The sequence below is a fragment of the Anomaloglossus baeobatrachus genome, chromosome 8 (assembly GCF_048569485.1).
Source record: "Anomaloglossus baeobatrachus isolate aAnoBae1 chromosome 8, aAnoBae1.hap1, whole genome shotgun sequence".
NCBI lineage: Eukaryota > Metazoa > Chordata > Amphibia > Anura > Aromobatidae > Anomaloglossus > Anomaloglossus baeobatrachus.
Window position 1 is genome coordinate 205,623,980 of NC_134360.1, and position 27,041 is coordinate 205,651,020.

At 52.0% G+C, this 27,041-nt stretch overlaps 1 protein-coding gene across 1 annotated transcript in view; it reads right to left on the minus strand.

Moving 5' to 3' along the window:
* ORC1 (origin recognition complex subunit 1) overlaps positions 1-27,041 on the minus strand; it is a 113,131-nt gene that overhangs the window by 75,518 nt on the left and 10,572 nt on the right. Inside the window, 6 exon segments of the mRNA XM_075320090.1 lie at positions 9,874-10,120; positions 10,679-10,777; positions 11,286-11,393; positions 11,516-11,780; positions 18,227-18,602; positions 20,301-20,479. Of these exon segments, the coding sequence (XP_075176205.1) occupies positions 9,874-10,120; positions 10,679-10,777; positions 11,286-11,393; positions 11,516-11,780; positions 18,227-18,602; positions 20,301-20,479 (1,274 nt within the window).

Consider the following 27,041-nt stretch of genomic DNA (forward strand, 5'->3'; position numbering starts at 1 on the left):
CATTAATGGCTTAGGACGCAAACGCCGACGCCTGAGAGGTTAAGGACACCACCTGCGGAGCAGAGGCACGTGTGACTGCATTAATCTGCGAGTGACAAGCTGAGATAGCTTGGAGTGCCCATACGGCTGCGAATGCCGGAGCAAAGGACGCGCCGATAGCCTCATAGATGGATTTCAACCAGAGCTCCATCTGTCTGTCAGTGGCATCTTTGAGTGAAGCCCCATCTTCCACTGCAACTATGGATCTAGCCGCCAGTCTGGAGACTGGAGGATCCACCTTGGGACACTGAGCCCAACCCTTGACAACGTCAGGGGGGAAGGGATAACGTGTGTCCTTAAGGCGCTTAGAAAAGCGCTTATCTGGACAAGCTCGGTGTTTCTGGACTGCCTCTCTGAAGTCGGAGTGATCCAGAAACGTACTCATTGTACGTTTGGGAAACCTAAAACGGAATTTCTCCTGCTGAGAAGCTGACTCCTCAATTGGAGGAGCTGGGGGAGAAAGATCCAACACCTGATTGATGGACGCTATAAAGGTCATTCACTATGGCGTCTCCTTCAGGTGTATCTAGGTTGAGAGCGGCCTCAGGATCAGAATCCTGATCTGCCACCTCCGCTTCATCCTCTAGAGAGTCCTCCTGCTGAGACCCTGAGCAGTGTGATGAAGTCGAGGGAAGCTCCCAGCGAGCCCGCTTAGGCGGTCTGGGACTGCGGTCCGTGTCAGAGACCTCATCTTGGGACCTATGAGTCACCCCAGGAGCACTTTGCTGCTCCAACCGAGGGGGGCCTGGGGTCAATGATTCAACAGTGCCCGGGGCCTGTGTTACCGGCCTGGACTGCAAGGCTTCTAGTATCTTAGCAGACCATTTATCCATACTCTCAGAAAGTTTGTCAGCGAATACTGCAAACTCCGTCCCTGTCACCTGGACAGTGGTAGCAGGTGGTTCCACTTGGGCCACCAGTGGCAGAGGCTCTGGCTGAGTAAATGCCACAGGGGCCGAGCATTGCACACAATGAGGGTAGGTGGAACCTGTCGGTAGTATAGCTGCACATGAGGTACAGGTTGCAAAGTAAGCCTGTGCTTTGGCACCCTTGCTTTTTGCGGACGACATGCTGTTGTCTCCTCTGAGTACAATCCGGGAGGGTATATAGCCAAAAACCAACAGTGCGACCGTACAGAGTAAATGTATAGCATATAAGTATATATATATATATATATATATATATATACATACATACATACATACATACATACATACACACACACACTTCGGCACCCAGGGGGGCCAGCACCTAGAAACAGGTGCGGCTTACCGACCGCCCAAAGCGGTTGTGTGACCACCAGATTCCCTGCCTGGGCCTCCCAGAGCCGTGTTGTCTCTCCTCTCCAGCTTCAGACGTGCTGACAGGAATAGCTGCCGGCGTTCTGTGAGGAGGAGGGGGCCGTGGGCGTGCCCTAGAAAGTGCGGGAATCTGGTGCCCCACTGTGCTGAGTGAGGGGGGAGGAGGATACAAAGTATGCTCCAGCCCTCAGCGCTGACGTCCAGTGCAGCGTCCCTCCCTTCCCCTGACTGGCAGGCCCGGGGGCGGGAATATGCGGTACTAGGCCGCAGAAGCCGGGGACTAAAGTTATAAGCGCGGCCGGCAAACAAGCGCGGTCAGCGCGGTAGTCCCGGCGCACTAACACACCCAGCAGTGCTGCAGCGTGTATGACACAAGCGCTCCATGCGCCGTCCCCAAGGGGACACAGAGTACCTCACAGTAGCAGGGCCTTGTCCCTGACGATACCCAGCTCCTGTCCAGCAGATTCTCCAGGGGCTGCGGAGGGAGCACGGTCCCAGTGCCTGGAGACCGATTAGGATCCCACTTCACCCAGAGCCCTTAAGGGATGGGGAAGGAAAACAGCATGTGGCTCCTGCCTATGTACCCGCAATGGGTACCTCAACCTTAACAGCACCGCCGACCAGAGTGGGGTGAGAAGGGAGCATGCCGGGGGCCCTGTTATGGGCCCTCTTTTCTTCCATCCGATATGGTCAGCAGCTGCTGCTGACTAAATTGTGGAGCTATGCGTGCATGTGTGCCTCCTTCGCACAAAGCATAAAAACTGAGGAGCCCGTGATGCACGGGGGGGTGTATAGGCAGAAGGGGAGGGGCTTTACACTTTTAAGTGTAATACTTTGTGTGGCCTCCGGAGGCAGAAGCTATACACCCAATTGTCTGGGTCTCCCAATGGAGCGACAAAGAAATATATATATATATATATATACACTTCGGCACCCTAGGGGGACCAGCACCGGGTGACCGGTGTGGCTTACCGACCGCCCAAAGCGGTGTGTGTCCACCAGATTCCCTGCCTTAGGTCTCCCAGAGCTGCAGAGCTCGTTCCTGAAATCCTCCACCGGCAGAATGTGTGTAAAAATGGCTGCCGGAGCTCTCAGGGGAGGAGGGAGCCGTGGGCGGCGACTAGTAAAGTGCGGGAATCTGGTGCCCCACAGTGATCAGTGAGGGGGGGGAGGAAACCTAAAGTATGCTCCAGCCCTCACTGCCGACGTCAGGTCGACCGTCCCGCCCTTACCCCTGACTGGCAGGCCCGGGGGCGGGAGTTATGGTACTAGGCCGCAATGAAGCCGGGGACTAAATTTAATACCGCGGCCGACAAACAGGCGCGGTCAGCGCGGAAGTCCCGGTCGTCACAAAACCAGCAGCAGCTGCAGCGTCTGTGAAACAAGCGCTCCATGCACCGTCCCCATGGGGACACAGAGTACCTTTAGATGCAGGGCCCTGTCCCTGATGATACAAAGTCTCCTGTCCGGCAGATTCCCACAGGGGCTGCGGAGGGAGCCCGGTCCCAGTGAATGGATGACCGGTTAGGATCCCACTTCTCCCAGAGCCTCTAAGGGATGGTGAAGGAAAACGGCATGTGGCTCCAGCCTCTGTACCCGCAATGGGTACCTCAACCTTAACAGCACCGCCGACTTAGTGGGGTGAGAAGGGAGCATGCCGGGGGCCCTGTGGGGGCCCTCTTTTCTTCCAACCGATAAAATCAGCAGCTGCTGCTGACTAAAATGGGAGCATGAGTGGATGTGTGCCTCCTTCCACACAAAGCATAAAACTGAGGAGCCCGTGATGCACGAGAGGGTGTATAGGCAGAGGGGAGGGGTTACACTTTTTAAGGTGTAATACTTTGTGTGGCCTCCGGAGGCAGAAGCTATACACCCAATTGTCTGGGTCTCCCAATGGAGCGACAAAGAAAAGTTCTTAATCAACACATTATTAAGGGGGTTGGGGAGAGGAGAGGGTAGGGGAAATGGTGAATTTACATTAATTTTCCAATCACATTCTTTATATATGAATCTACAAAGTTATTTAATAACAGTATTTAAAACGGGAAGACAACAATTTGTTCCATTTTTTATGAAATTGCGATATGTTATTAGATGAAGCAATTATTTTCTCTGATAAACAGTTCTTAATCAGTGAGATGATTTCGCACATTGTAGGGCATTTGGGTTTTTTCCAAAAACTTGCAATTTTGATTCTTGTTGCCACAATGAAGGGAATTTTGTTTACTTACCGTAAATTCCTTTTCTTCTAGCTCCAATTGGGAGACCCAGACAATTGGGTGTATAGCTATTGCCTCTGGAGGCCACACAAAGTATTACACTTAAAAGTGTAAGGCCCCTCCCCTTCTGGCTATACACCCCCAGTGGGATCACTGGCTCACCAGTTTTAGTGCCAAAGCAAGAAGGAGGAAAGCCAATAACTGGTTTAAAGACCAATTCAATCCGAGGAAACATCGGAGAACTGAACCATACCACATGAACAACATGTGTACCCGAAAAAACAGAAAAACCCCGAGAAAACAGGGCGGGTGCTGGGTCTCCCAATTGGAGCTAGAAGAAAAGGAATTTACGGTAAGTAAACAAAATTCCCTTCTTCTTTTTCGCTCCTAATTGGGAGACCCAGACAATTGGGACGTCCAAAAGCAGTCCCTGGGTGGGTAAAAGAATACCTCGTGATAGGGCCGTCAAACAGCCCTTTCCTACAGGTGGGCAATCGCCGCCTGAAGGACTTATCTACCTAGGCTGGCGTCTGCCGAAGCGTAGGTATGCACCTGAAAATGCTTGGTAAAAGTATGCAGACTCAATCAGATAGGTGCCTGACACACCTGCTGAGCCGTAGCCTGGTGCCGTAATGCCCAGGATGCACCCACGGCTCTGGTAGAATGGGCCTTCAGCCTTGAGAGAACCAGAAGCCCAGTAGAACTGTAGGTTTCAAGAATTGGTTCCTCGATCCCCCGAGCCAGGGTGGATTCAGAAGCTTGCGACTGTGTACGCCGACCAGCGACAAGGACAAAGAGTGCATCCGGGTGGCGCAGGAGCGCCATGCGGGAAGTAGAACCTGAGTGCTCTCACCAGAACCAACAGATGCAAATCCTTCTGAAATTGATGGACTGGACGAGGACACAAAGAAGGTGAGGTGATATCCTGATTGATATGAAAGTGGGATACCACCTTAGGGAGAAATTCCGGAATCGGACGCAGAACTACCCTGTCCTGGTGAAGGACCAGGAAGGGAGATTTGTATGAGAGCGTTGCTAGCTCGGAAACTCTCCTAAGAGACGAGACCGTTACTAGAAGGCCACTTCCCGAGAAAAGCGGGAAGGGAGACCTCTTTCAAAGGCTCGAAAGGCGGCATCTGGAGAGCAATTAGAACCTTGTTCAGATCCTAGGGCTCTAACGGCCGCCTGTACGGAGTGCTGAGAAGACAAACTCCCCGTAGGAACGTGCGTACCTGAGGAAGTCGTTTCAGAAAAAATACATATAGCGCTGAGACTTGTCCCTAAAGGGAACTGAGCGACAACCCTTTTTCCAACCTAGATTGCAGGAAGGAAGGAAACATAGACGATGCAACCGGCCAGGGAGAAACACCCTGCGCCGAGCACCGAGATAAGAATATCTTCCACGTCCTGTGGTCAATCTTGGCGGACGTTGGTATGCTAGCCGGTCTCATGGTGGTAACCACGTCCTGAGGTAATCCTGACGACACTAGGGTCCAGGACTCAATGCCACACCATCAGGTTGAGGGCCGTAGAATTCAAATGGAAGAATGGCCCTTGAGACAGCCAGTCTGATTGGTCTGGTAGTGCCCCCGGTTAGCCTACCGTGAGGCACCGCAGAACCGGGAACCACAACATCCTCGGCCAATCTGTAGCGACGAGGATGGCGCGGCCGCAGTCGGTCCTGATCTAACGCAGCACTCTGGGCAACACTGCCAGAGGTGGTACATAAGGTAGCTGGAACTGCGACCAATGCTGAACTAAGGCGTCTGCCGCCAGAGCTCGATGATTGTGAAACCGTGCCATGAAGCTGGCACATTGTTGTTGTGCCGTGACGCCATGAGATCGACGTCCGGCCTCTGTCAGCGGCGCCAGATCTCCTGAAACCCGTCCGGGTGAAGAGACCATACCCTTTCGGCCACACCCCGGCGACTTAGGAAGTCAGCTTCCTAGTTTTCCACGCCTGGGATGTGAACTGTGGATATGGTGGATGCCGTGTCTTCCACCCACATCAGAACCTGCCGGACTTCCTGGAAGGCTTGCCAGTTGCGCGTTCTTCCTTGGTGGTTGATGTATGCCACCGCTGTGGAGTTGTCCGACTGAAGTCGGATTTGCTTGCTTTCCAGCTGCTGTTGGAAGGTTTGTAGGGCAAGATACACTGCTCTGTGTTCAAGAACATTGATCTGAAGGGTGGACTCTTGCTGAGTCCACGTACCCTGAGCGCTGTGGTGGAGAAGAACTGCTCCCCACCCTGATAGACTCGCGTCTGTCGTAACTATCGCCCAGGATGGGGATAGGAAGGACCTTCTTTTTGACCATGAGGTGGGAAGAAGCCACCACCGTAGAGAGTTCTTGGCCGCCTGAGAAAGAAAGACGACTCTGTTGAGGGAGGTCGACTCCCCGTCCCATTGGCGGAGAATGTCACATTGTAGTGGACGCAGATGAAACTGCGCGAAAAGAACTGCCTCCATTGCTACCATCTTACGTAGGAAGTGCATGAGGCGTCTCAATGTGTGCGACTGGTTCTTAAAGAAGAGATTGCAGCCCGTAGTGAATGCTGTTTGTCTAGCGGAAGCTTCACTATCGCTGAGAGAGTATGAAACTCCATGCCTAGATATGTTAGCGATAGGGTCGGGGTCGGATCTGACTTTAAAAAGTTGATGATCCACCCAAAACTCTAGAGAGTCTCCAGCGCAACGTTCGGGCAGTGTCGGCATGTTTCCTAAGAGAGTGCCTTGACAAGTAGATCGTCTAAATATGGGATCGCAGAGTGACCCTGAGAGTGCAGGACTGTGACTACTGCTGCCCTGACCTTGGCGAAGACCAGTGGGACTGTCGCTAGCCGGAAGGTAGAGCTACGAACAGAAGGTGTTCGTCTCCTATAACGAAGCGTAGAAACGCTAGTGCTCTGGATCAATCGGCACGTGTGGATAAGCATCCTTGATGCCTAATGATGCTAGGAAATCTCCTTGGGACATTGAGGCGATGACATGGCGGAGGGATTCCATCCGGAACCGCCTGGTGTCCACGAGCTTGCTGAGCAGTTTTAGATCCAGAACGGGACGGAACGGCCCGTTCTTATAGGCACCGCAAATAATTTGGGGTAAAAACCGTGACCTTGTTCCTGAAGAGGAACGGGGGTCATCACTCTTTCTGCCTATAGAGTGCACCCTGTTTGCAGAAGAGCAGCGGCTCGGCCGGGAGGTGGAGAAGTTCTGAAGAATCGAGTTGGAGGACGAGAAGTGAGCTCTATCCTGTACCCGTGAGACAGAATGTCTCACACCCAACGGTCATTGACCTATGGCAGCTAAATATCGCCAAGGCGGGAGAGCCTGCTACCGACCGAGGATGCGGAGAGAGGAGGCCGCAAGTCATGAGGAAGCCGCCTTGGAAGCGGGTTTTCAGACTGTCTCTTTTTTGGGCGTGACTGAGCCCGCCAAGAATCTGAGCTCCTCTGATCCTTTTGAGTCCACATTGGACGAGGAAAAATGGGACCTGCCCGAGCCTCGAAAAGACCGAAACCCCGACTGCCTCTTGCTCTGTTGGGGTTTGTTGTGTCCGGGCTGAGGAAAGGATGAATCCTTACCCCTGGACTGTTTAATGGTTACATCCAAACGCTCACCAAACAGTCGGTCAGTAGAAAAAGGCAACTGGTTAAGCACCCTTTTTTGGAAGCAGAATCTGCCTTCCATTCACTTAACGAGCAGACCAGGCTCTGCTTAAAAACACGGAGTAGCGGAGGCTACTGCCGCACGGTTCGCAGAGTCTAGGGCAACCTGAATCGCGTAAGAAACAAATGCAGACATTTGAGAGGTTAAGGATGCCACCTGCGGCACAGATGTACGTGTAACCGTGTCAATCTGTGTAAGACAAGCTGAAATAGCTTGGAGTGCCCCAAGGGTGAGAATGCTGGAGCCAACGGTGCGCCGACAGCCTCATAGATGGATTTAGACCAGAGATCCATCTGTCTGTCAGTGGCATCCTTAAGTGCAGCTCCATCTCCCACTGCAACTATGGATCTAGCTACAAGCCTGGAGATTGGAGGATGCCGCTTGGGACACTGGGTCCAGTCCTTGACCACGTCAGGGGGCAGGGATAACGTGTATCCTAAGCCGTTTGGAGAAGCGCATATCTGGATAAGTGTGGTGTTCCTGGACTGCCTCTCTGAAGGCAGAGTGGTCCAGAAAAATACGTGAAGCCGACTCCTCCACTGGAGGAGCTGGGTGAGAAATAACCAACATTCTATTGATGGACGCTATAAGATTATTCACTATGGCGTCACCATTAGGTGTATCCAGATTGAGAGCGGTCTCAGGATCAGAATCCTGAGCCGCTACTTCCGCCTCATTACACAGAGAGTCCTTCTGCTAGGACCCTGATGAAACCGAGGGCCGCTCATAGTGAGCCCGCTTAGGCTGTCTGGGACTGACGTCTGTGCAGAGCCGTGACTCTGGGATGCGTGTGACATTCCCGGAGCTGTTAGTTGTTCACACTGAGGGGGGCCATGGATCAATGATTCAACAGTGCCCATGTTGTGAGAGACATGTCCGGACTGCTAGGCTTCTAGTATCATAGCCATAGTCTCAGAAAATCTGTCAGTAAATACTGCAGACACCGTCCTCATCCTCTGGCCATTAGCAGAGACTCCGGCTGAGTTGGATACAATGGGGGTCTATGTAACCTGCCGGCCGTATAGCCGTACATGCTGTACCGGCTGCATAGAAAAACATGTGGTTCTGCACCTTTGTTTTACACAGAGAATATGCTGATAACTCCTCCGCACAATCCAGGAGGGTATATACAACGTGCGACCAAACAGTGCAATGTATATAGTACAAGCATATCTATAAGTGCACTTCTGCACTAGTGGGGTTAGCACCACAGGTGCTGCTTAACGCCTGTTGCAGCGATTGTGTGACTATCAGAATGCCAGGGTCTTCCACACTTGTCTCTGTATCGTACAGAAACTGACACTAATGGCTGCCGGCGTCCTGTGTAGAGAAGGAAGCCGTGGGCGTGCCTGAGAAAGTGCGGGAATCCGGTTTCACAGTGCACACAGTGAGAGGGGTGGAGTATGCAAAACATACTCCAGCTCTCAGCGCTGCTGTGCTATGCAGCGTCACGCCCCTACCCTGACTGTCAGGCCTGTGGGCGGTAACGAAGGGAGACTAGGCCCAGAAGCCGGGGACTCGAGTTAATAAGCGCGGCCGGCATATCAGTGCTGGCCGGCGCGGAAGTCCCCGGCGCACCACAAATCCCAGCGGCGCCTTAAATAAAAATGGCAGCGGCGGTTAGCGCGGTAGTCACCCAATACACTAACACACCCAGCAACGCTGTGGTGTGCGATGGCACTAGTGCGGACAGCGCCGCTGTCCCTGGCGCACTAACACACCCAGCAGTGCTGCCGTGTGTCTGCGCGGTCCCCACAGGGACACAGAGTACCTCCATGTAGCAGGGCCATGTCCCTGAAGATACTCCGCTCCATGTCCAGCAGATACCAGGGGCTGTGGATGGAGCACGGCCTCAGTGCCTGGAGACCGATAGAATCCCACTTCACCCAGAGCCCTGTAAAAAGGGATGGGGAAGGAAGCAGCATGTGGGCTCCAGCCTCCGTACCCGCAATGGGTACCTCAACCTTAACAAACACCTCCGACATGAAGTGGGGTGAGAAGGGAGCATGCTGGGAGCCCTGTATGGGCCCTCTTTTCTTCCATCCGACATAGTCAGCAGCTGCTGCTGACTAAACAGTGGAGCTATGCGTGGATGTGTTGCCTCCTTCGCACAAAGCACAAAACTGGTGAGCCAGTGATCCCACTGGGGGTGTATAGCCAGAAGGGGAGGGGCCTTACACTTTTAAGTGTAATACTTTGTGTGGCCTCCGGAGGCAATAGCTATACACCCAATTGTCTGGGTCTCCCAATTAGGAGCGAAAAAGAAAATATGGACAACAACTGTACGGATCTCATAGGGGAATGAGTCCAGATCAATAGCGAGCAGCGCCTGCTGTGTAGTCAGCATTATTGGTGCATTGCAAATGTAATATCTATTATTGATCACCCATGTATTGATGGAATTAAAGTGCAGCTCCATGAGAGGGGCAAAAATTGTAAAATACGACTAAAAAATAATAATAAATAAATAAAATATTGTATATATATATATATATATATATATAATATTTTATTATTATTTTTTTAGTTGTATTTTACAATTTTTGCCCCTCTCATGGAGCTGCACTTTAATTCCATCAATACATGGGTGATCAAGGAGCAGTGCCTAGCAATCAATTAGCAATCTGATATTAGTCAATGACTCACTGTTTTATTTGGGGTCCTAGCTGAGGATTTCCCAGCCGATGTCGGCGTCCGAGGCGTCTGCCTTTTCCTTGCTGATCTCTTTGGAGACTTCTTATCTTCCATTTCTGCTTCTTCATCATCGTCGTCGTCGTCGTCGTCATCATCATCATCTTCACTGCTACTCCACACTGTCAGCTTCTTCTCGATTACAAATTCTTCATCTTCATCCAGATCGTCAAAATCCTCCAAATTTCCTTCTGACATGATCCTGGAGAAGGAAGATCAAAATCATGAAGCTCGACTATCCAACAAGAGGCCATTACCGTGTTATTCTCAAGTATGATAAATGGGTAAAATTGGAAAGGGTTGGTAAAAGTGAAGTTTGCCATATCTCTCTTATGAAAAATCTTCTTTGCTCTCAAGAACAAAGGAATTTATAATTCTATTATTTCATACTAGGTGCAGTCTACCAGAAGTAGCCGGTCTCCTAGGCAAAGAGTGCAGCGCTGCACTAACAAATTCTTTGCTCTAGAGCTTGTAAGCGCTGCTCTGAAGCTTTAGTTGCACTCCATGTCTCCGATGCTGCGGGAACAAAGCTGCCCCATTTAGTACCATTGTAGACTGACTATTTGGACCAGTGGCCCAAATTTTTTGGAATCATTTAGGAGCTCATTGATCTCTGCAAGGAGGAAGTTGGTAAGCAGAGAAGAGATTTATTCCTGAAGATGGGATCATGAGAATAACCCTTTAGGAAGATTGTCCTCAATCAAGAAACCCTCCCAAAATCATCCGATAGGACATTCTGAAAATGTACAGCATTGCTTACCTAATCTGTCTGCGGATTAAACTAGCAGATGCCTGGGCGGACTTCCTGCGTGAACGCGGTGTTTCAGGCCCCCCGCCATCGTGCTCTTTGGTTGGCCTGCTGCAAAATAAAAGTTGCAAACACAGACTTGATGTTACGCACAATTTGCTTTTGCTCCAAATTAAGAAAAAAGTCACTCATGTAAAAACTGTAAAGTCAATAGAAAATGTTTTTCATCTACCTTTAAAGGAATTGTTAAATAAATGTTACTGGGAGCAAAGAAGGTCTGAAATATCAAAACCTGGCGTACTCCGCTGTCATCACCCTCAAGGTGCCTACGTAGGTAGCTTCAGTGGCTCTGCACTGGGAATATAAATGATGACATGGCCGTTCTTCTATTACAGGACCACTAATGTCTGCAGCGGTTAAGTGCCTAGAAAGGCGAGGCATCAGATGTTCCTCTGATGAGGAGTCTCTCTAATGACCTCAGTGGTCCCATGACAGAAGAACATGGACGTCATTGTTTCCGCTACAGATCTCCGGAGCAGCCTCCTGTCCGAAGCATTTACCAACGGTCTCCTGTGTCCCCCCCAATGAAGCAATAGAGAAATAACGAATATCAATTCACCTTCTGGAAGAGTTTGTAACTTTCTTTGGGGTGATATTTTTCTCTGGCGTTTTAGGCTTCACCTTTTCATTCCTTTCGGAAAGTTTTCTTCCATTAGTTCTGTCATGCCTACAGGAAAAGCACAAAAATAAGTAAAAACGGATCATAGAAACAAAAAATTCTACTTTAAAAACTTGAAATGGCATTAAATAAAAAAAAAAAAAAAGTTTTGTACGGAGAATGAGACTTACTGTGATTTTCTTGACTTTCGCTCCTCGGATGGCGCAGGTTTAAAAGGGGTCAGTTTTCTATGAGGTTTTGTATTGTGTCTAGATTTTTGCCTGTCTTCACTTACACCGCTCTGAGACCAGTCTTCATCAATCAGCATCTTTTTGGGAGGGGAATCCAGGAGTCCAGAGAAAGCGACTCTTCGTTTGGGAGCAGCTGGTTCCAGAGCCTTAGACTGACCCAGAGAGTCTTTCTCCATCGGCAACCTGCACCGGGAGTTTGGTGGACCTAGGGAAAGGAGAACAAGCTAGTAATCTGAGAAATCCAAACATACACATTTTAGAGGACATTACCGTATTTTTCGGATTATAAGGCACACTTTTCCTCCCAAAAAGTTGTGAGGAAAGAAGGGAATTTTGTTTACTTACCGTAAATTCCTTTTCTTCTAGCTCCTATTGGGAGACCCAGACAATTGGGTGTATAGCTTCTGCCTCCGGAGGCCACACAACGTATTACACCTTAAAAAAGTGTAATCCCTCCCCTCTGCCTATACACCCTCCCGTGCATCACGGGCTCCTCAGTTTTGGTGCAAAAGCAGGAAGGAGAAAACTTATAAATTGGTCTAAGGTAAATTCAATCCGAAGGATGTTCGGAGAACTGAACCAAAAGAACAATTCAACATGAACAACATGTGTACACAAAAGAACAAACAGCCCGAAGGGCACAGGGGCGGGTGCTGGGTCTCCCAATAGGAGCTAGAAGAAAAGGAATTTACGGTAAGTAAACAAAATTCCCTTCTTCTTTGTCGCTCCATTGGGAGACCCAGACAATTGGGACGTCCAAAAGCAGTCCCTGGGTGGGTAAAAGAATACCTCGATAAAAAGAGCAGACACGACTCCCTCTTACAGGTGGGCAACCGCCGCCTGAAGGACTCGCCTACCTAGACTGGCGTCTGCCGAAGCATAAGTATGCACCTGATAGTGTTTCGTGAAAGTGTGCAGACTAGACCAGGTAGCTGCCTGACACACCTGCTGAGCCGTAGCCCGGTGCCGCAGTGCCCAGGACGCTCCCACGGCTCTGGTAGAATGGGCTTTTAGCCCTGAAGGAAGCGGAAGCCCAGAAGAACGGTAGGCTTCAAGAATCGGTTCCTTGATCCACCGAGCCAAGGTTGACTTGGAAGCCTGCGAACTCTTACGCTGGCCAGCGACAAGGACAAAGAGCGCATCTGAACGACGCAGGGGCGCCGTGCGAGACACGTAGAACCGGAGTGCTCTCACCAGATCCAAAGAGTGCAAATCCTTTTCACATTGGTGAATTGGATTAGGGCAAAATGAAGGTAAGGAGATATCCTGATTGAGATGAAAAGGGGATGCCACCTTAGGGAGAAATTCCGGGACAGGACGCAGAACCACCTTATCCTGGTGAAAAACCAGGAAGGGGGCTTTGCATGACCGCGCTGCAAGCTCTGACACTCTTCGGAGTGATGTAATCCTGAAGACGCTACGAGCCAGGACTCAATGGCCACACAGTCAGGTTGAGGGCCACAGAATTCAGATGGAAAAACGGCCCTTGTGACAGCAAGTCTGGGCGGTCTGGAAGCGCCCACGGTTGACCCACCGTGAGATGCCACAGATCCGGGTACCACGATCGCCTCGGCCAATCTGGAGCGACGAGAATGGCGCGACGACAGTCGGACCTGATCTTGCGTAACACTCTGGGCAGCATCGCCAGAGGAGGAAATACATAAGGCAGTCGAAACTGCGACCAATCCTGAACTAATGCGTCCGCCGCCAGAGCTCTGTGATCCTGAGACCGTGCCATGAAGGCCGGGACCTTGTTGTTGTGTCGTGACGCCATGAGATCGACGTCCGGCGTTCCCCAGCGGCGACAGATCTCTCGAAACACGTCTGGGTGCAGAGACCATTCCCCCGCGTCCATGCCCTGACGAATGAGAAAATCTGCTTCCCAGTTTTCTACGCCCGGGATGTGAACTGCGGAGATCGTGGAGGCTGTGGCTTCCACCCACTGCAGAATCCGCCTGACTTCCTGGAAGGCCTGACGACTGCGCGTGCCGCCCTGATGGTTGATGTATGCGACGGCAGTGGCGTTGTCCGACTGTATACGGATCTGTCTGCCCTCCAGCCACCGATGGAAGGCCAATAGGGCTAGATACACTGCCCTTATCTCCAGAACATTGATCTGAAGGGAGGACTCTACCGGAGTCCAGGTTCCCTGAGCCCTGTGGTGGAGGAAAACCGCTCCCCACCCTGACAGGCTCGCGTCCGTGGTGACCACAGCCCAGGTTGGGGGTAGGAAGGATCTTCCTTGCGATAGAGAATTGGGAAGGAGCCACCACTGAAGAGACGTCTTGGTTGCAAGGGACAGAGAGACGTTCCTGTCGAGGGAAGTCGACCTCCTGTCCCATTTGCGGAGAATGTCCCATTGGAGTGGCCGCAGATGGAATTGCGCGAACGGCACTGCCTCCATCGCTGCCACCATCTTCCCCAGGAAGTGCATGAGGCGCCTCAAGGGGTATGACTGACCCCGAAGAAGAGATTGCACCCCTGCCTGCAGGGAAAGCTGTTTGTCCAGCGGTAGCTTGACTACCGCTGACTGTGTATGAAACTCCATCCCGAGGTAAGTCAGTGATTGGGTCGGTGTCAACTGGGATTTTGGGAAGTTGATTATCCACCCGAACTGCTGGAGAGTCGCCAGAGCGACGGTAAGGCTGTGTTGACACGCCACCCGAGAAGGTGCCCTGACTAGGAGATCGTCTAAGTAGGGAATCACCGAGTGGCCCTGAGTGTAGGACCGCCACAACGGATGCCATGACTTTGGTGAACACCCGTGGGGCTGTCGCCAGGCCGAAAGGCAATGCCACGAACTGAAGGTGTTCGTCCCCGATGGCGAAACGCAAGAAGCGTTGATGTTCGGGTGCGATCGGCACATGGAGATAAGCATCCTTGATGTCGATCGATGCTAGGAAGTCTCCTTGTGACATCGAGGCGATGACCGAGCGGAGAGATTCCATCCGAAACCGTCTGGTGCTCACATGTCTGTTGAGCAGTTTGAGGTCCAGAACGGGACGGAATGATCCGTCCTTCTTTGGCACCACGAACAAGTTGGAGTAAAAGCCGCGACCATGTTCCTGAGGGGGAACAGGGATCACAACTCCCTCTGTCTTCAGAGTGACCACTGCCTGAAAAAGTGCGTCGGCCCGAGCGGGGGCGGAGAGGTTCTGAAGAAACGAGTCTGAGGACGAGAGCTGAACTCTATCCTGTAACCGTGAGACAGAATGTCTCTCACCCTTCGGTCTTGAACATGTGGCCACCAGGCGTCGCAAAAGCGGGAGAGCCTGCCACCGACCGAGGATGCGGTTCGGGGATGCCGAGAGTCATGAGGAGGCCGCCTTGGAGGCAGCGCCTCCGGCGGCCTTTTGGGGGCGTGACTTAGACCGCCACGCATAGGAGTTCCTCTGGCCTTTCTCCGGCCTGCTGGACGAAGCGGATTGGGACTTGGCGGAGGGACGAAAGGACCGAAACCTCGATTGAATTTTCCGTTGCGGAGGTCTCTTAGGTTTGGACTGGGGTAAGGAGGAGTCCTTTCCCTTGGATTCCTTAATAATCTCATCCAATCGTTCGCCAAACAATCGGTCGCCAGAAAACGGCAAAACGGTTAAGAACCTCTTGGAGGCAGAGTCTGCCTTCCATTCGCGCAGCCACATGGCCCTGCGGACTGCCACAGAATTAGCGGATGCCACCGCTGTACGGCTAGCAGAATCTAGGACTGCGTTCATGGCGTAGGAAGAAAAAGCTGACGCCTGAGAGGTCAAAGACGCAACCTGCGGAGCAGAATTACGTGTAACCGCATTAATCTCAGCCAGACAAGCTGAGATAGCTTGTAGTGCCCACACGGCTGCAAAGGCCGGGGCAAAAGACGCGCCCGTGGCTTCATAGATGGATTTCACCAGGAGCTCTATCTGCCTGTCAGTGGCATCCTTTAGCGATGAGCCATCTGCCACCGATACCACAGATCTAGCCGCCAATCTAGAGACTGGAGGATCCACCTTGGGACACTGAGCCCAACCCTTAACTACGTCAGAGGGGAAGGGGTAACGTGTGTCAGTGAGGCGCTTAGTAAAGCGCTTGTCCGGAACCGCTCTGGGCTTCTGGACAGCATCTCTGAAGTTAGAGTGATCGAAAAATGCACTCCGTGTACGTTTGGGGAACCGAAACTGGTGTTTCTCCTGCTGAGAAGCCGACTCCTCTACAGGTGGCGGCGGGGGAGACAGATCTAACACCTGGTTGATGGACGAGATAAGATCATTTACTAAGGCGTCCCCTTCAGGTATATCAAGATTGAGGGCAACGTCAGGTTCAGAGCCCTGAGCTGCGACGTCCGCCTCGTCCTCCAGAGAGTCCTCGAGCTGGGAACCCGAGCAGCGTGAAGAAGTCGGGGAAGATTCCCAGCGGGCCCGCTTAGTCGGTCTGGGACTGAGGTCCGGGCAGGAGTCCTTCGCGTGGGACCTAGGGCCCAACCTGGGAGCGCGCTGCGGCGCGGACCGAGAGGGGCCTGGAGGCGACGAGCTAACGGGGACCGGGGCCTGTGTAAGGACCGGTCTGGACTGCAAAGCTTCTAGCAGCTTGGCAGACCATTTGTCCATAGACTGAGCCATGGATTGTGAAAGTGACTCAGAGTTTCTCAGCAAACTCTGTCCCTGCCGCCTGGACAGGGGGAGCAGGGGGGGTCTACATGAGCCGAGGGGCCCACTAGTGACCGAGGCTCCGGCTGAGCAAGCGAAACAGGGGTCGAGCATTGCTCACAGTGAGGGTAGGTGGAACCCGTAGGTAACATAGCCGCACAAGAGGTACAGGTCGCAAAAAAAACCCTGTGCCTTAGCACCTTTGCTCCTTTTGGACGACATGCTGTTGTCTCCTAGGAGAGTGATCACTGAGGGTATATGGGAAGGGGTATACAGCCCGACCGAACAGAAATATGTATATAAATACGTATCTATTCCGGCACCCTGGGGGGGACCAGCACCGGGTGACCGGTGTGGCTGACCGACCGCTAAAAAGCGGAGTGTGTGTCCTTCAGATTCCCTGCCTTAGGTCTCCCAGAGCTGCAGAGCTCTTCTCTGATAATCCTCCACCGGCAGAATGCCAAAAAACATGGCTGCCGGAGCTCTCAGGGGAGGAGTGGAGCCGTGGGCGGTGCTAGAAAAGTGCGGGAATCTGGGGTCCCCACAGTGATCAGTGAGGGGGGAGGAAACATACAGGATGCTCCGGCCCTCACAGCCGACGTCAGGCCGTCCGTCCCGCCCTTACCCCTGACAGGCAGGCCCGGGGGCGGGATTTTTGCTACTAGGCCGCGATGAAGCCGGGGACTAAATTTAAGACCGCGGCCGACAAGCAGGCACGGTCGGCACGGAAGTCCGCCGGTCTTCACAAATCAGCAGCTGCTGCAGCGTCCGGGAAGAAGGCGCTCCATGCACAATCCCCATGGGGACACAGAGTACCTTATAGATGCAGGGCCCGGTCCCTGAGGATGAATAGACTCCTGTCCAGCAGATTCCCACAGGGGCTGCGGAGGGAGCCCGGTCCCAGTGAATGGATGACCGGTCAGGATCCCACTTCTCCCAGAGCCACTAAGGGATGGTGAAGGAAAACGGCATGAGGCTCCGGCCTTTGTACCCGCAATGGGTACCTCAACCTTAACAGCACCGCCAACATAGTGGGGTGAGAAGGGAACATGCCGGGGGCCCTCTTTTCTTCCAACCGACATAACTAAGTTGAGAATGCATGAGTGGATGTGTGCCTCCTATCACACAAAGCATAAAACTGAGGAGCCCGTGATGCACGGGAGGGTGTATAGGCAGAGGGGAGGGGTTACACTTTTTAAGGTGTAATACTTTGTGTGGCCTCCGGAGGCAGAAGCTATACACCCAATTGTCTGGGTCTCCCAATGGAGCGACAAAGAAATGAGGTGTGCGTCTTAAAATCCGAATATAGCTTTACCTGGGGGGCCTGTCTGTGCATCGATCGGCTGTGTGCGGGCCGCCAGGTGCCTGTTGCTGCGTGCGGGCGGCAGCCGTGTTCCTGTGTGCAGACGGCAGCTAAGTGACTGTCAGTGCCAGCTGCCTCTCTGTGCGGGTGAACGGGCGGCCTGCCACTCTGTGCGTGCGGGTGGCTGTTTCCCAGTGTGTCCGCAGTCCCAGTTTCAAATCATGGCGCCGGGAGTCAGTGTGTGCGCAGATGGAGCTCTTGGATGAGAGCTCCATCTGCGCTCGCGCTGCTCCATGCGCCATCATTTAAACCGGGACTGCGGACACTTACCGCACCGGCCTGCTGCACCATTCACCGACCGCAGCTGCTGCCACTACTGACCCGCCGCGCCTGCCAGCACAACCTCTGCCTCCTGTGACCCAGCTTCACCACCACTGCTGCGCCCCTCCGGTAAGACAAAACCAGAGTATAAGACGGACCCCCATTTTTATTTTTTTTACCCTTATTTTATCTCTAAATTTGGGGTGCATCTTATAATCCGGTGCATCTTATAAAGTGAAAAATACGGTACATATAAATAAAAGCTGTACTTTATATATAAAAAAAACAAAAAACACAATCCCCAAAAAATAAGCAGATGAAAGGAAAGCAAAAACAAAAAAACACCCATAAGGCATGAGCCGATCTGCCACCCCCCAAAAAAATATGTATATAAAAGATAAAACCTACTATTCAGCTGCAGTTTCTTCCGGGCACTGGGGGTGTCCGTGCCATTGGGTATCCTCTGCGCTCCTCTCTCTTTGGAATGTGAACTTTTGGAGGACGAGTGTCGAGACTCAATTTCAGCCTCCTTTTTTTGTGACCTGGTGGCACTGCGAGTGATCTGTCGGCTCTCGCCCGCATCGCTTTTGTGTGTATAGAATTTGGGCTTCGGTAACGATTTTTCAGACACGGCTCCGTTATGCACAAGGATGTCATCCTTCCTTTCAAAGAGACTGGAGGATAATGGTTTGAAAGTTTTTCCATCCCATGATAGCTTCACATACAGGGCATGTCCGGACTTCTTTGCTTCAGGAAAAGGATCTTCAGGGTCTAATTGAGTTATCTAAAGAAAACAGTTATACTTTACTACAGAGCAGCTTCTAATCAGAGGGTTTTCCTCACATGCAATATCCCTTATCCGATGTATGTTTGATGAGGGCCCCCCTACAAATCAGTATATCGCCAATCAAAACCCCCCACGATCACTGGGGCCCCTCCACAATCATTAGATCAGGAGTAAAAAGCCCCCCCACGATCAATGGAGCCTCCACAATCACTAGATCGGCAGTCAAAAGCCCCTCACAATCAATGGGCCACCCCACAATCACTAGATTGAGAGTCAAAAAGCCCCCCCGTGATCAATGGGGTCCCGCTACAATCACTAGATCAGCAGTCAAAAGCCCCTCACAATCGCTGGGGCCCCGGCACAACAATTATAATTCGGGACCAAAAGTTCCCCACCACCACTATATTGTGACATTTGACTCCCAATCAATGGGGACCCCCCCCCCACAGTCCCTAGATCAGGAGTCAAACGCCTCTTACGATCACTTGACCTACCCCCAAATCGCTAGATTGAGAGTCAAAAGACCCCTATGATGACTGCCCCCCCCATCACTATATTGTGACATTTTACTCCCAATCAATGGGGACCGCCCCCCAGTGTCACTAGATCAGGAGCCAAACGCCTCTTACGATCACTGGGCCCCCCCCCCCACAATCATTAGATCGAGAGTCAAAAGCCTCCATGATTAATGAGGCCCCCCCCCTACAATCACTAGATTGGCAGTCAAAAGCCCCTCACGATCACTGGGGCCCCTCCACAATCATTAGATCGTGAGTAAAAGCTTCGCACCATCACTAGATTGTGAGGGGCTTTTGACTCCCAATCAATGGGGCCGCCCACAGTCACTAGATCAGGAGTCAAATGCCCCTTATGATCACTGGGGCCGCCCACAATCACTAGATTGAGAGTCAAAAGCCCCCTATGATCACTGGGCCCCCTCTAATCACTAGATCAGGAGTCAAAAAGCCCCCATATTCTTGCAGAGAGGAGGAACAGCGGTCAAATACAGGGCAGTCAATAACTTTGCCTGGATCTGCAGGGCACCGGCCCCATTCAATCAGTTAAAGGGGTACCCTGAAGCAGCCAACCCCCACATTTGAGATGAGCGACGTTGATGGCAGGTATGTGGATCTAAAATGGCTAGATGAATGTATGTGACGTTATAACACCATCTGCATTGTCAACCTCCAAAGTGGACATTAGTGGCACCGGAATAATGTATTACGGTCTCCAAACCCAGTGGTTGAAAACGAGATAACAAACAACTATGACCGCAATTACTACCATCAACCAAGCAGCCAGCGTAAATCATCAGCCGAAAAATAAAAATAAATAAAAATCCAACAGTGTTTTGTAAAAAAAAAAAAAAAAAAAATGACAAACACTCGTAGGTAAAAATGAATAATTTGTTTCACTGATCTAACGATGACCGTTCAAGTTATATCCAATCACGCAAGTTAGGAAGGAGAAATGAGGGGACTGGAGTAATCATACATTTATCACCTGCCCTGTGGAAATGTCAAATTTGGGACAAACCCTTTAAAAAGTTTATTCCCAATATTAAACAGTTCATACCTATCCAAATAACAGGCAATTAATTGTGGTTCTGATCACTAGGAAAGTTTGAGTGTTCGGCCAGAGATACAGCGTGCCGGCAAGAATGGCTAAAAGTTATACTGGTTAATGGGCTGTTACCTGAGCAGGGCCGATAATGGTCTCAGCGTCAATGTCATTTTCACAGATGTTGAAATCATAAAAGAAGATCTCCTGGGGATGAGGATCTCTCCCAAGCAACTTCCTTTTCTTGGAGGGGACTTCTTCAAAACGCAGAAACCACTGAACAATGGCATGTTTGCTGGCATCTTTATTTGCACCTGAAGATAAAAAAAAAAAAAACAAAAAAAGAAACCATCAAGTCAGTTTAATTGAATAATTGGGAGTGTCAGATTTTCTTTTTCTACTGATGGAGTGAGAAGTTGAAGTAATCAATATATAGACTACTCACAAAAAGTTAGGGAAATTTGGCTTTCAAGTGAAATTTCAGGATGACCCTATAATGCCCTCTAACCTTTTCAAGTGACCTTCTCTAACCTTTTGACTCCACATGGCCAACTGTTCAATATTTCTGAATTTTTTGGACAACTTGTTGTTCTCAAACAAGGGGCTTAATGGCAAAAAAGAGAATTTTGTTTACCGTAAATTCTTTTTCTTATAGTTCCGACATGGGAGACCCAAACCATGGGTGTATAGCTTCTGCCTCCGGAGGACACACAAAGTACTACACTCAAACGTGTAGCTCCTCCCTCCGGGCTATATACACCCCCTGGATGACAATCTACCCAGTTCAGTGCAAAAGCTGAAGGAGGACATCCACCCATAAGTAGAGATAGAGTAAAACTCGGAATAACCGTAACTCTGACTACTAACAACAGCCGGTGAAACACACGGAACAAAAAAACTGCCAACAGGCAACAGGGAGGGTGCTGGGTCTCCCATGTCGGAACTATAAGAAAAAGAATTTACGGTAAGTAAACAAAATTCTCTTTTTCTTTATCGTTCCTATGGGAGACCCAAACCATGGGACGTTCCAAAGCAGTCCATGGGTGGGAATAAACCAAACTGAGAAGTAGGCAAAACCTAACTTCACAAATGGGCGACAGCCGCCTGAAGAATGCGTCTGCCCAAGCTCGCATCTGCCGAAGCATGAGCATGCACTTGGTAGTGCTTCGAAAAAGTGTGCAGACTGGACCACGTGGCAGCCTGACAAACCTGCTGAGCCGTAGCCTGGTGCCTGAAAGCCCAGGAGGCACCGACAGCTCTGGTCGAGTGCGCCTTAATCCCTGGCGGGAGAGGCACCTGAGAACACTGGTAGGCATCGGTGATAGCCGACCTGATCCAACGAGCTAGGGTCGGTTTAGAAGCAGCGAGACCTTTGCGCTGACCAGTGGTTAGCACAAAAAGTGAGGTGCACCGCCTAAAAATGGCGGTGCGTGACACATAGATTCGGAGCGCCCGCACCAAATCCAAGGTATGCAACGCCTTTTCAAAGCGATGCACAGGGGCCGGACAAAGAGAAGGCAATGAAATGTCCTGGTTAAGGTGGAAAGGAGACACCACCTTAGGGAGAAAGTCCGGAGACGGACGAAGAACCACCTTGTCTTGGTGAAACACCAAAAAGGGGGATTCCGAAGAGAGCGCAGCCAAATCAGAAACTCTCCTGAGAGAAGTTATGGCTACTAGAAAAACAACTTTCTGTGAAAGTCGAAACAAGGGAACCTCCCTGAGAGGCTCAAAGGGGGGTTTCTGTAAGGCCGTGAGGACCAGATTAAGGTCCCAGGGATCCAAGGGCCGCCGGTAAGGAGGAATGATGTGAGATGCGCCCTGCATGAAGGTGCGCACCTGAGCCAGTCGGGCGATACGCCGCTGGAACAATACCGACAGAGCCGACACCTGTCCCTTGAGGGAATTGAGGGACAGTCCTAGCTGTAGACCGGACTGTAGAAAAGACAGGATGGTCGGCAAGGAGAACGGCCAAGGAGCATGGTCGGAAGAGCGACACCAGGACAGGAAAATCCTCCAAGTCCTGTGGTAAATCTTGGCCGAGGAAGACTTCCGAGCCTGAGTCATGGTGGAGATGACCTCAGAGGGAATGCCTGAAGCCGTCAGGATCCAGGACTCAAGAGCCACGCCGTCAATCTGAGAGCCGCAGAATTCTGGCGGAAGAACGGACCTTGAGAGAGAAGGTCTGGGCGGTCCGGGAGATGCCACGGCACCTCTACGGACAGACGGAGCAGGTCTGGGTACCAAGCTCGCCTGGGCCAGTCCGGAGCAATGAGTATGACTCGACGGCCCTCCATTCTGATCTTGCGCAGAACCCTGGGCAAGAGCGCTAGAGGGGGAAACACATAGGCCAGACGGAACTGAGACCAATCTTGAACCAGTGCGTCTGCTGCGAAGGCTTGAGGATCGTGGGAGCGAGCCACGTAAACCGGAACCTTGTTGTTGTGCCGGGATGCCATTAGGTCCACTTCCGGAGTGCCCCACTTGCGGCAGATTGATCTGAACACTGACGGATGCAGGGCCCACTCGCCGCTGTCCACGGTTTGACGGCTGAGGTAATCGGCCTCCCAGTTTTCCACGCCTGGGATGTGGACTGCAGACATGGTGGACTTGGAGTCCTCCGTCCACTGGAGGATTCGTTGAACCTCCAACATCGCCAGACGGCTGTGAGTCCCGCCCTGGTGATTGATGTAGGCAACCGCTGTCGCGTTGTCCGACTGAACTCGAATGTGCTTGCCCGCCAACACGTGGTGAAAGGCTAGGAGAGCTAGAAACACAGCTCTGATCTCCAGCACATTGATCGAGAGGGCTGATTCGGACGGAGTCCAAGTGCCCTGTGCTCGGTGATGGAGAAATACTGCTCCCCAACCGGAGAGGCTGGCATCCGTGGTGAGGATCACCCAGGACGGAGTCAGGAAGGAGCGTCCCTGAGACAGAGAGAGGGGCCGAAGCCACCACTGAAGGGAGCTCCTGGTCTGTGACGACAGAGCCACCTGCCTGTGCAAGGAAGAGATCCGCTTGTCCCAACAGCGGAGAATGTCCAGCTGCAGGGGACGCAGGTGGAACTGAGCAAAGGGAACCGCTTCCATGGACGCCACCATCTGACCCAGCACCTGCATGAGGTGTCTGATGGAATGACGGCGGTGCCTCAGCAGAGAGCGCACCGCCAGACGAAGGGACTGCTGTTTGACTAAGGGCAACTTGACAAGTGCCGGCAGAGTCTCGAATTGCATCCCTAGGTACAAAAGCACCTGGGTCGGGATCAGAGTGGACTTGGGCAGATTGACAAGCCACCCGAACTGAACTAGCGTGGCGAGAGTGAGAGAGACACTCCGCTGGCAGTCTGCACTGGATGAGGCCTTGACTAGAAGGTCGTCCAGGTAAGGAATCACTGCCAACCCCTGGAGGTGCAGGACCGCAACCACTGCTGCCATGACCTTGGTGAATACTCGAGGGGCCGTGGCTAAGCCGAAGGGGAGAGCCACGAATTGAAAATGTTCCTCTCCGATCGCAAAGCGTAGCCAACGCTGGTGTGAAACCGCAATAGGCACATGCAGATAGGCATCTCTGATGTCGATGGATGCCAGAAAATCTTCTTGGGTCATTGAGGCAATGACCGATCTCAGAGATTCCATGCGAAAGTGCCGCACCTGAACATGCTTGTTGAGAAGCTTGAGATCCAGGATGGGTCGGAAGGAACCGTCCTTTTTGGGGACTAGAAAGAGGTTTGAGTAGAAACCGCTGAACCGTTCCCGGGCGGGAACCGAAACAATTACACCGTTGGCCTGCAGGGATGCCACGGCCTGAGAGAAGGCGGCGGCTTTGGAGCGGGGGGGGGGGGGGGGGGTGGACAGAAAAAAAATCTGTTTGGCGGGCTGGAAGCAAATTCTATCCTGTAGCCGTGGGAGATGATATCCCGCACCCACTGATCGGAGACGTGTTGCAATCACACGTCGCCAAAGTGGGAGAGCCTGCCACCGACCAAGGACGTTGCTGGCGCGGCCAGATAGTCACGAGGAGGCTGCCTTAGTGGCAGCGGCTCCTCCGGTCTTTTGAGGACGCGGCTTTGCGCGCCAGTTGGATTTACGATCCTTGGCTGCGGTAGTGGACGAGGCCGAGGGCTTAGAGGATGACCAGTTAGAGGAACGAAAGGAACGAAACCTCGATTGGTTCCTGCCCTGGACAGGTTTCTTGGCTTTAGCTTGTGGCAAGGAAGTACTCTTCCCGCCAGTAGCTTCCTTAATTATGTCATCCAGCTGTTCCCCAAACAGCCGGGACCCAGCAAAAGAAAAAAGATTCCGGTCTTTGTGAGCGCTAGTAATAGATCTCCTCACCTGAGGATGGCAAGTGTATCTTGCTGAAACGTGTTGTGTTAATACAAGAGCTTTATGTTATTAATAATAAAGCCAAATTTCTTAAAAGATTAAAGACCAAAGATCTATTACTAGCGCTCACAAAGACCGGAATCTTTTTTCTACATGCCTACTCCCATAAGGGAATCCGGGTAGAGCTGCTGTGAGTAATAGAATCCATCAGATCATTTGAACTAACAGCGGGAGGACACAGGTCCGCACAGAGCTCCAGGATTCAAAAAGTCGGTGAATCTGAAGCCAGCAGCGGCAACAAACCTGGATCCACCCAGCAAAACAACGGATAACGCCAGCTGAGACAGTCCCTCATCCCCCAGAGGAATTATACATCTAACACCGGGGTTGTGCGAGGGCGCACAACCTAACCAGGTGAGCAATTCTATAATATATATATATACACAGAAATCACTCCACGGGTGCTTCTCATATGCGCTATATTTTTATCTCTACAGGGACCCAGCAAAAGGGAGACTCGCAAGATACTTCTTAGAGGAAGCGTCTGCTTTCCACTCTCGAAGCCACAAGATCCTGCGGATCGCGAGGGAGTTAGCGGAGGCCACCGCCGTGCGGTGAGAAGCCTCCAGGATGGCAGACATGGCGTAGGATGCAAAAGCCGAAGCTTGAGAAGTTAAGGCATCCATCTCAGGAATAGAGTCCCTGGAGAGGGAATGAATCTCCGCCAGAGAGGCAGAGACTGCCTTAAGAGCCCACACTGCCGCAAAAGACGGGGAGAACGAGGCTCCTGCCGCCTCATATACAGACTTGGCCAGAAGGTCAACCTGGCGGTCAGTGGGATCCTTAAGAGAAGTGCCGTCAGCCACAGCTACGACTGTGTGGGCTGAGATTCTGGACACCGGAGGGTCTACCTTTGGGGACTGGGCCCAGTCCTTAACCACCTCCGGTGGAAAAGGAAAACGGTCATCTGAACTACGCTTCGGAAAACGTTTGTCAGGACAGGCCCTGGGCTTGTTAACAGTGGTGTGAAAGCTGGAGTGGTTAAAAAACATACTCCTAGATTTCTTAGGAGAGGTAAACTGGTGTACCTCTACCAGAGAGGGTTGTTCCTCTGACTCTTGTGGGTTGAGGTTCAGTACGGAGTTAATGGACGCAATCAAGTCACTAACATCCGCATCACCCTCAGACAAGTCAATGGGGTACATAGAGGCAGCGTCTGAGCCCACAGTAAGCGAATCCTCCTCGCCCTGCACCTCGGCTTGTGAATCAGAGCCGTGGGACGAGGAAGGAGAAGGTTCCCTGCGTCTCCGTTTAGGGGGACGGGGTCCTAGGACATGCTCTGAGGGCTCTGCAGAGCTCGGAGCCGCAGAGACACCCTGAGAGGGGGGCTGATGCATGGACAGCAGTGTCCGGGACAGCTGCCCCATGGAGTCGGCAAAAGACTGGGAAATAGCTTGTGAAAAGGATGCTACCCAAGCCGGGGGTTCAGCCACCGGGGCCGGAGCAGCCGGAGGGACCCCTGAGGAGGCTCCAGGCTGAGACACAACCATGTTAGCACAGGCATCACAATGTGGGTATGTGCTTGGCTCTGCAGAATGAGCTTACATGCAGTGCATATAGCGTACATGTTTGCAGCCTTGCTCCTAGTGACAGACATGCTGCTGAGGTGGAAGCTCTGCAGCCAGAATACACTCCTGTAGAATGCCTGAGAGTGTAATAAAAGTCCACAACCAGAGGTTGTGGCTTACCAGCCCGTGCTCTCTGTGTGCCCTCCGGATTCCACCGCTCCCCTGTGAAGCTCAGCCTTCCTAATAGTATGCAGCTGCAGCATCCAGCGCCTTCCAGTGTAAGAACGCTGAGAAAATGGCGCTGGGAGAAAGAGGGGGGGCGTGTATAAGCCCAAGAGCGGGAAAAACGGAGGGCAGAGAGATACAGGAAGAGATACAGGGGAGGGAACATCTCCCCAGAGAGGAGTGCCCTCCCCTCTGCTGGTCGGGCGGTGGGCGGCGCTGTATGCAAAACATGCAGAGAAGCCAAAACCGAAACTAGGCCCAAACTGAAGCCGGGGCCTAGATTTTAAAATGCGGCCGACGAGCAGGCACCTTCGGCGCAGTTCTCAGGGGAAATCCCCAGAACCGGCCGGAATTTACAGTAACGCTAAAACACATACTGTCCCGCTAATAAAAGTACCCGGGACCCCTGAAAAACGTCTCAATACTTAGCTTTGAGACGCAGGGCCATGTCCCTGGAGAGGGGGGGTAAATGCTCCTTCCAGCAGGAACCAGACAGGGCTGCGGATGGAGACCGGTCTTCTGCAAGCAGAGAGGACCGTGGAGGCTCCCACTTCAACCCAGAGCCTCTTAGAGGATGTGAAGGAGCGCGGCATGTGAAGGCTCCAGGCTTATAAAGTCAACCTTAACAGCACCGCCGACAGAGTGGGGTGTGAAGGGACATGCCGGGAGTCCAGACTGGACCCGCTTTTCTTCCAAATCTTTAAAATTAAAATAAAAATGAGAAAAAAATATCAGAGAATGCAAGTGTGTGATCCTCC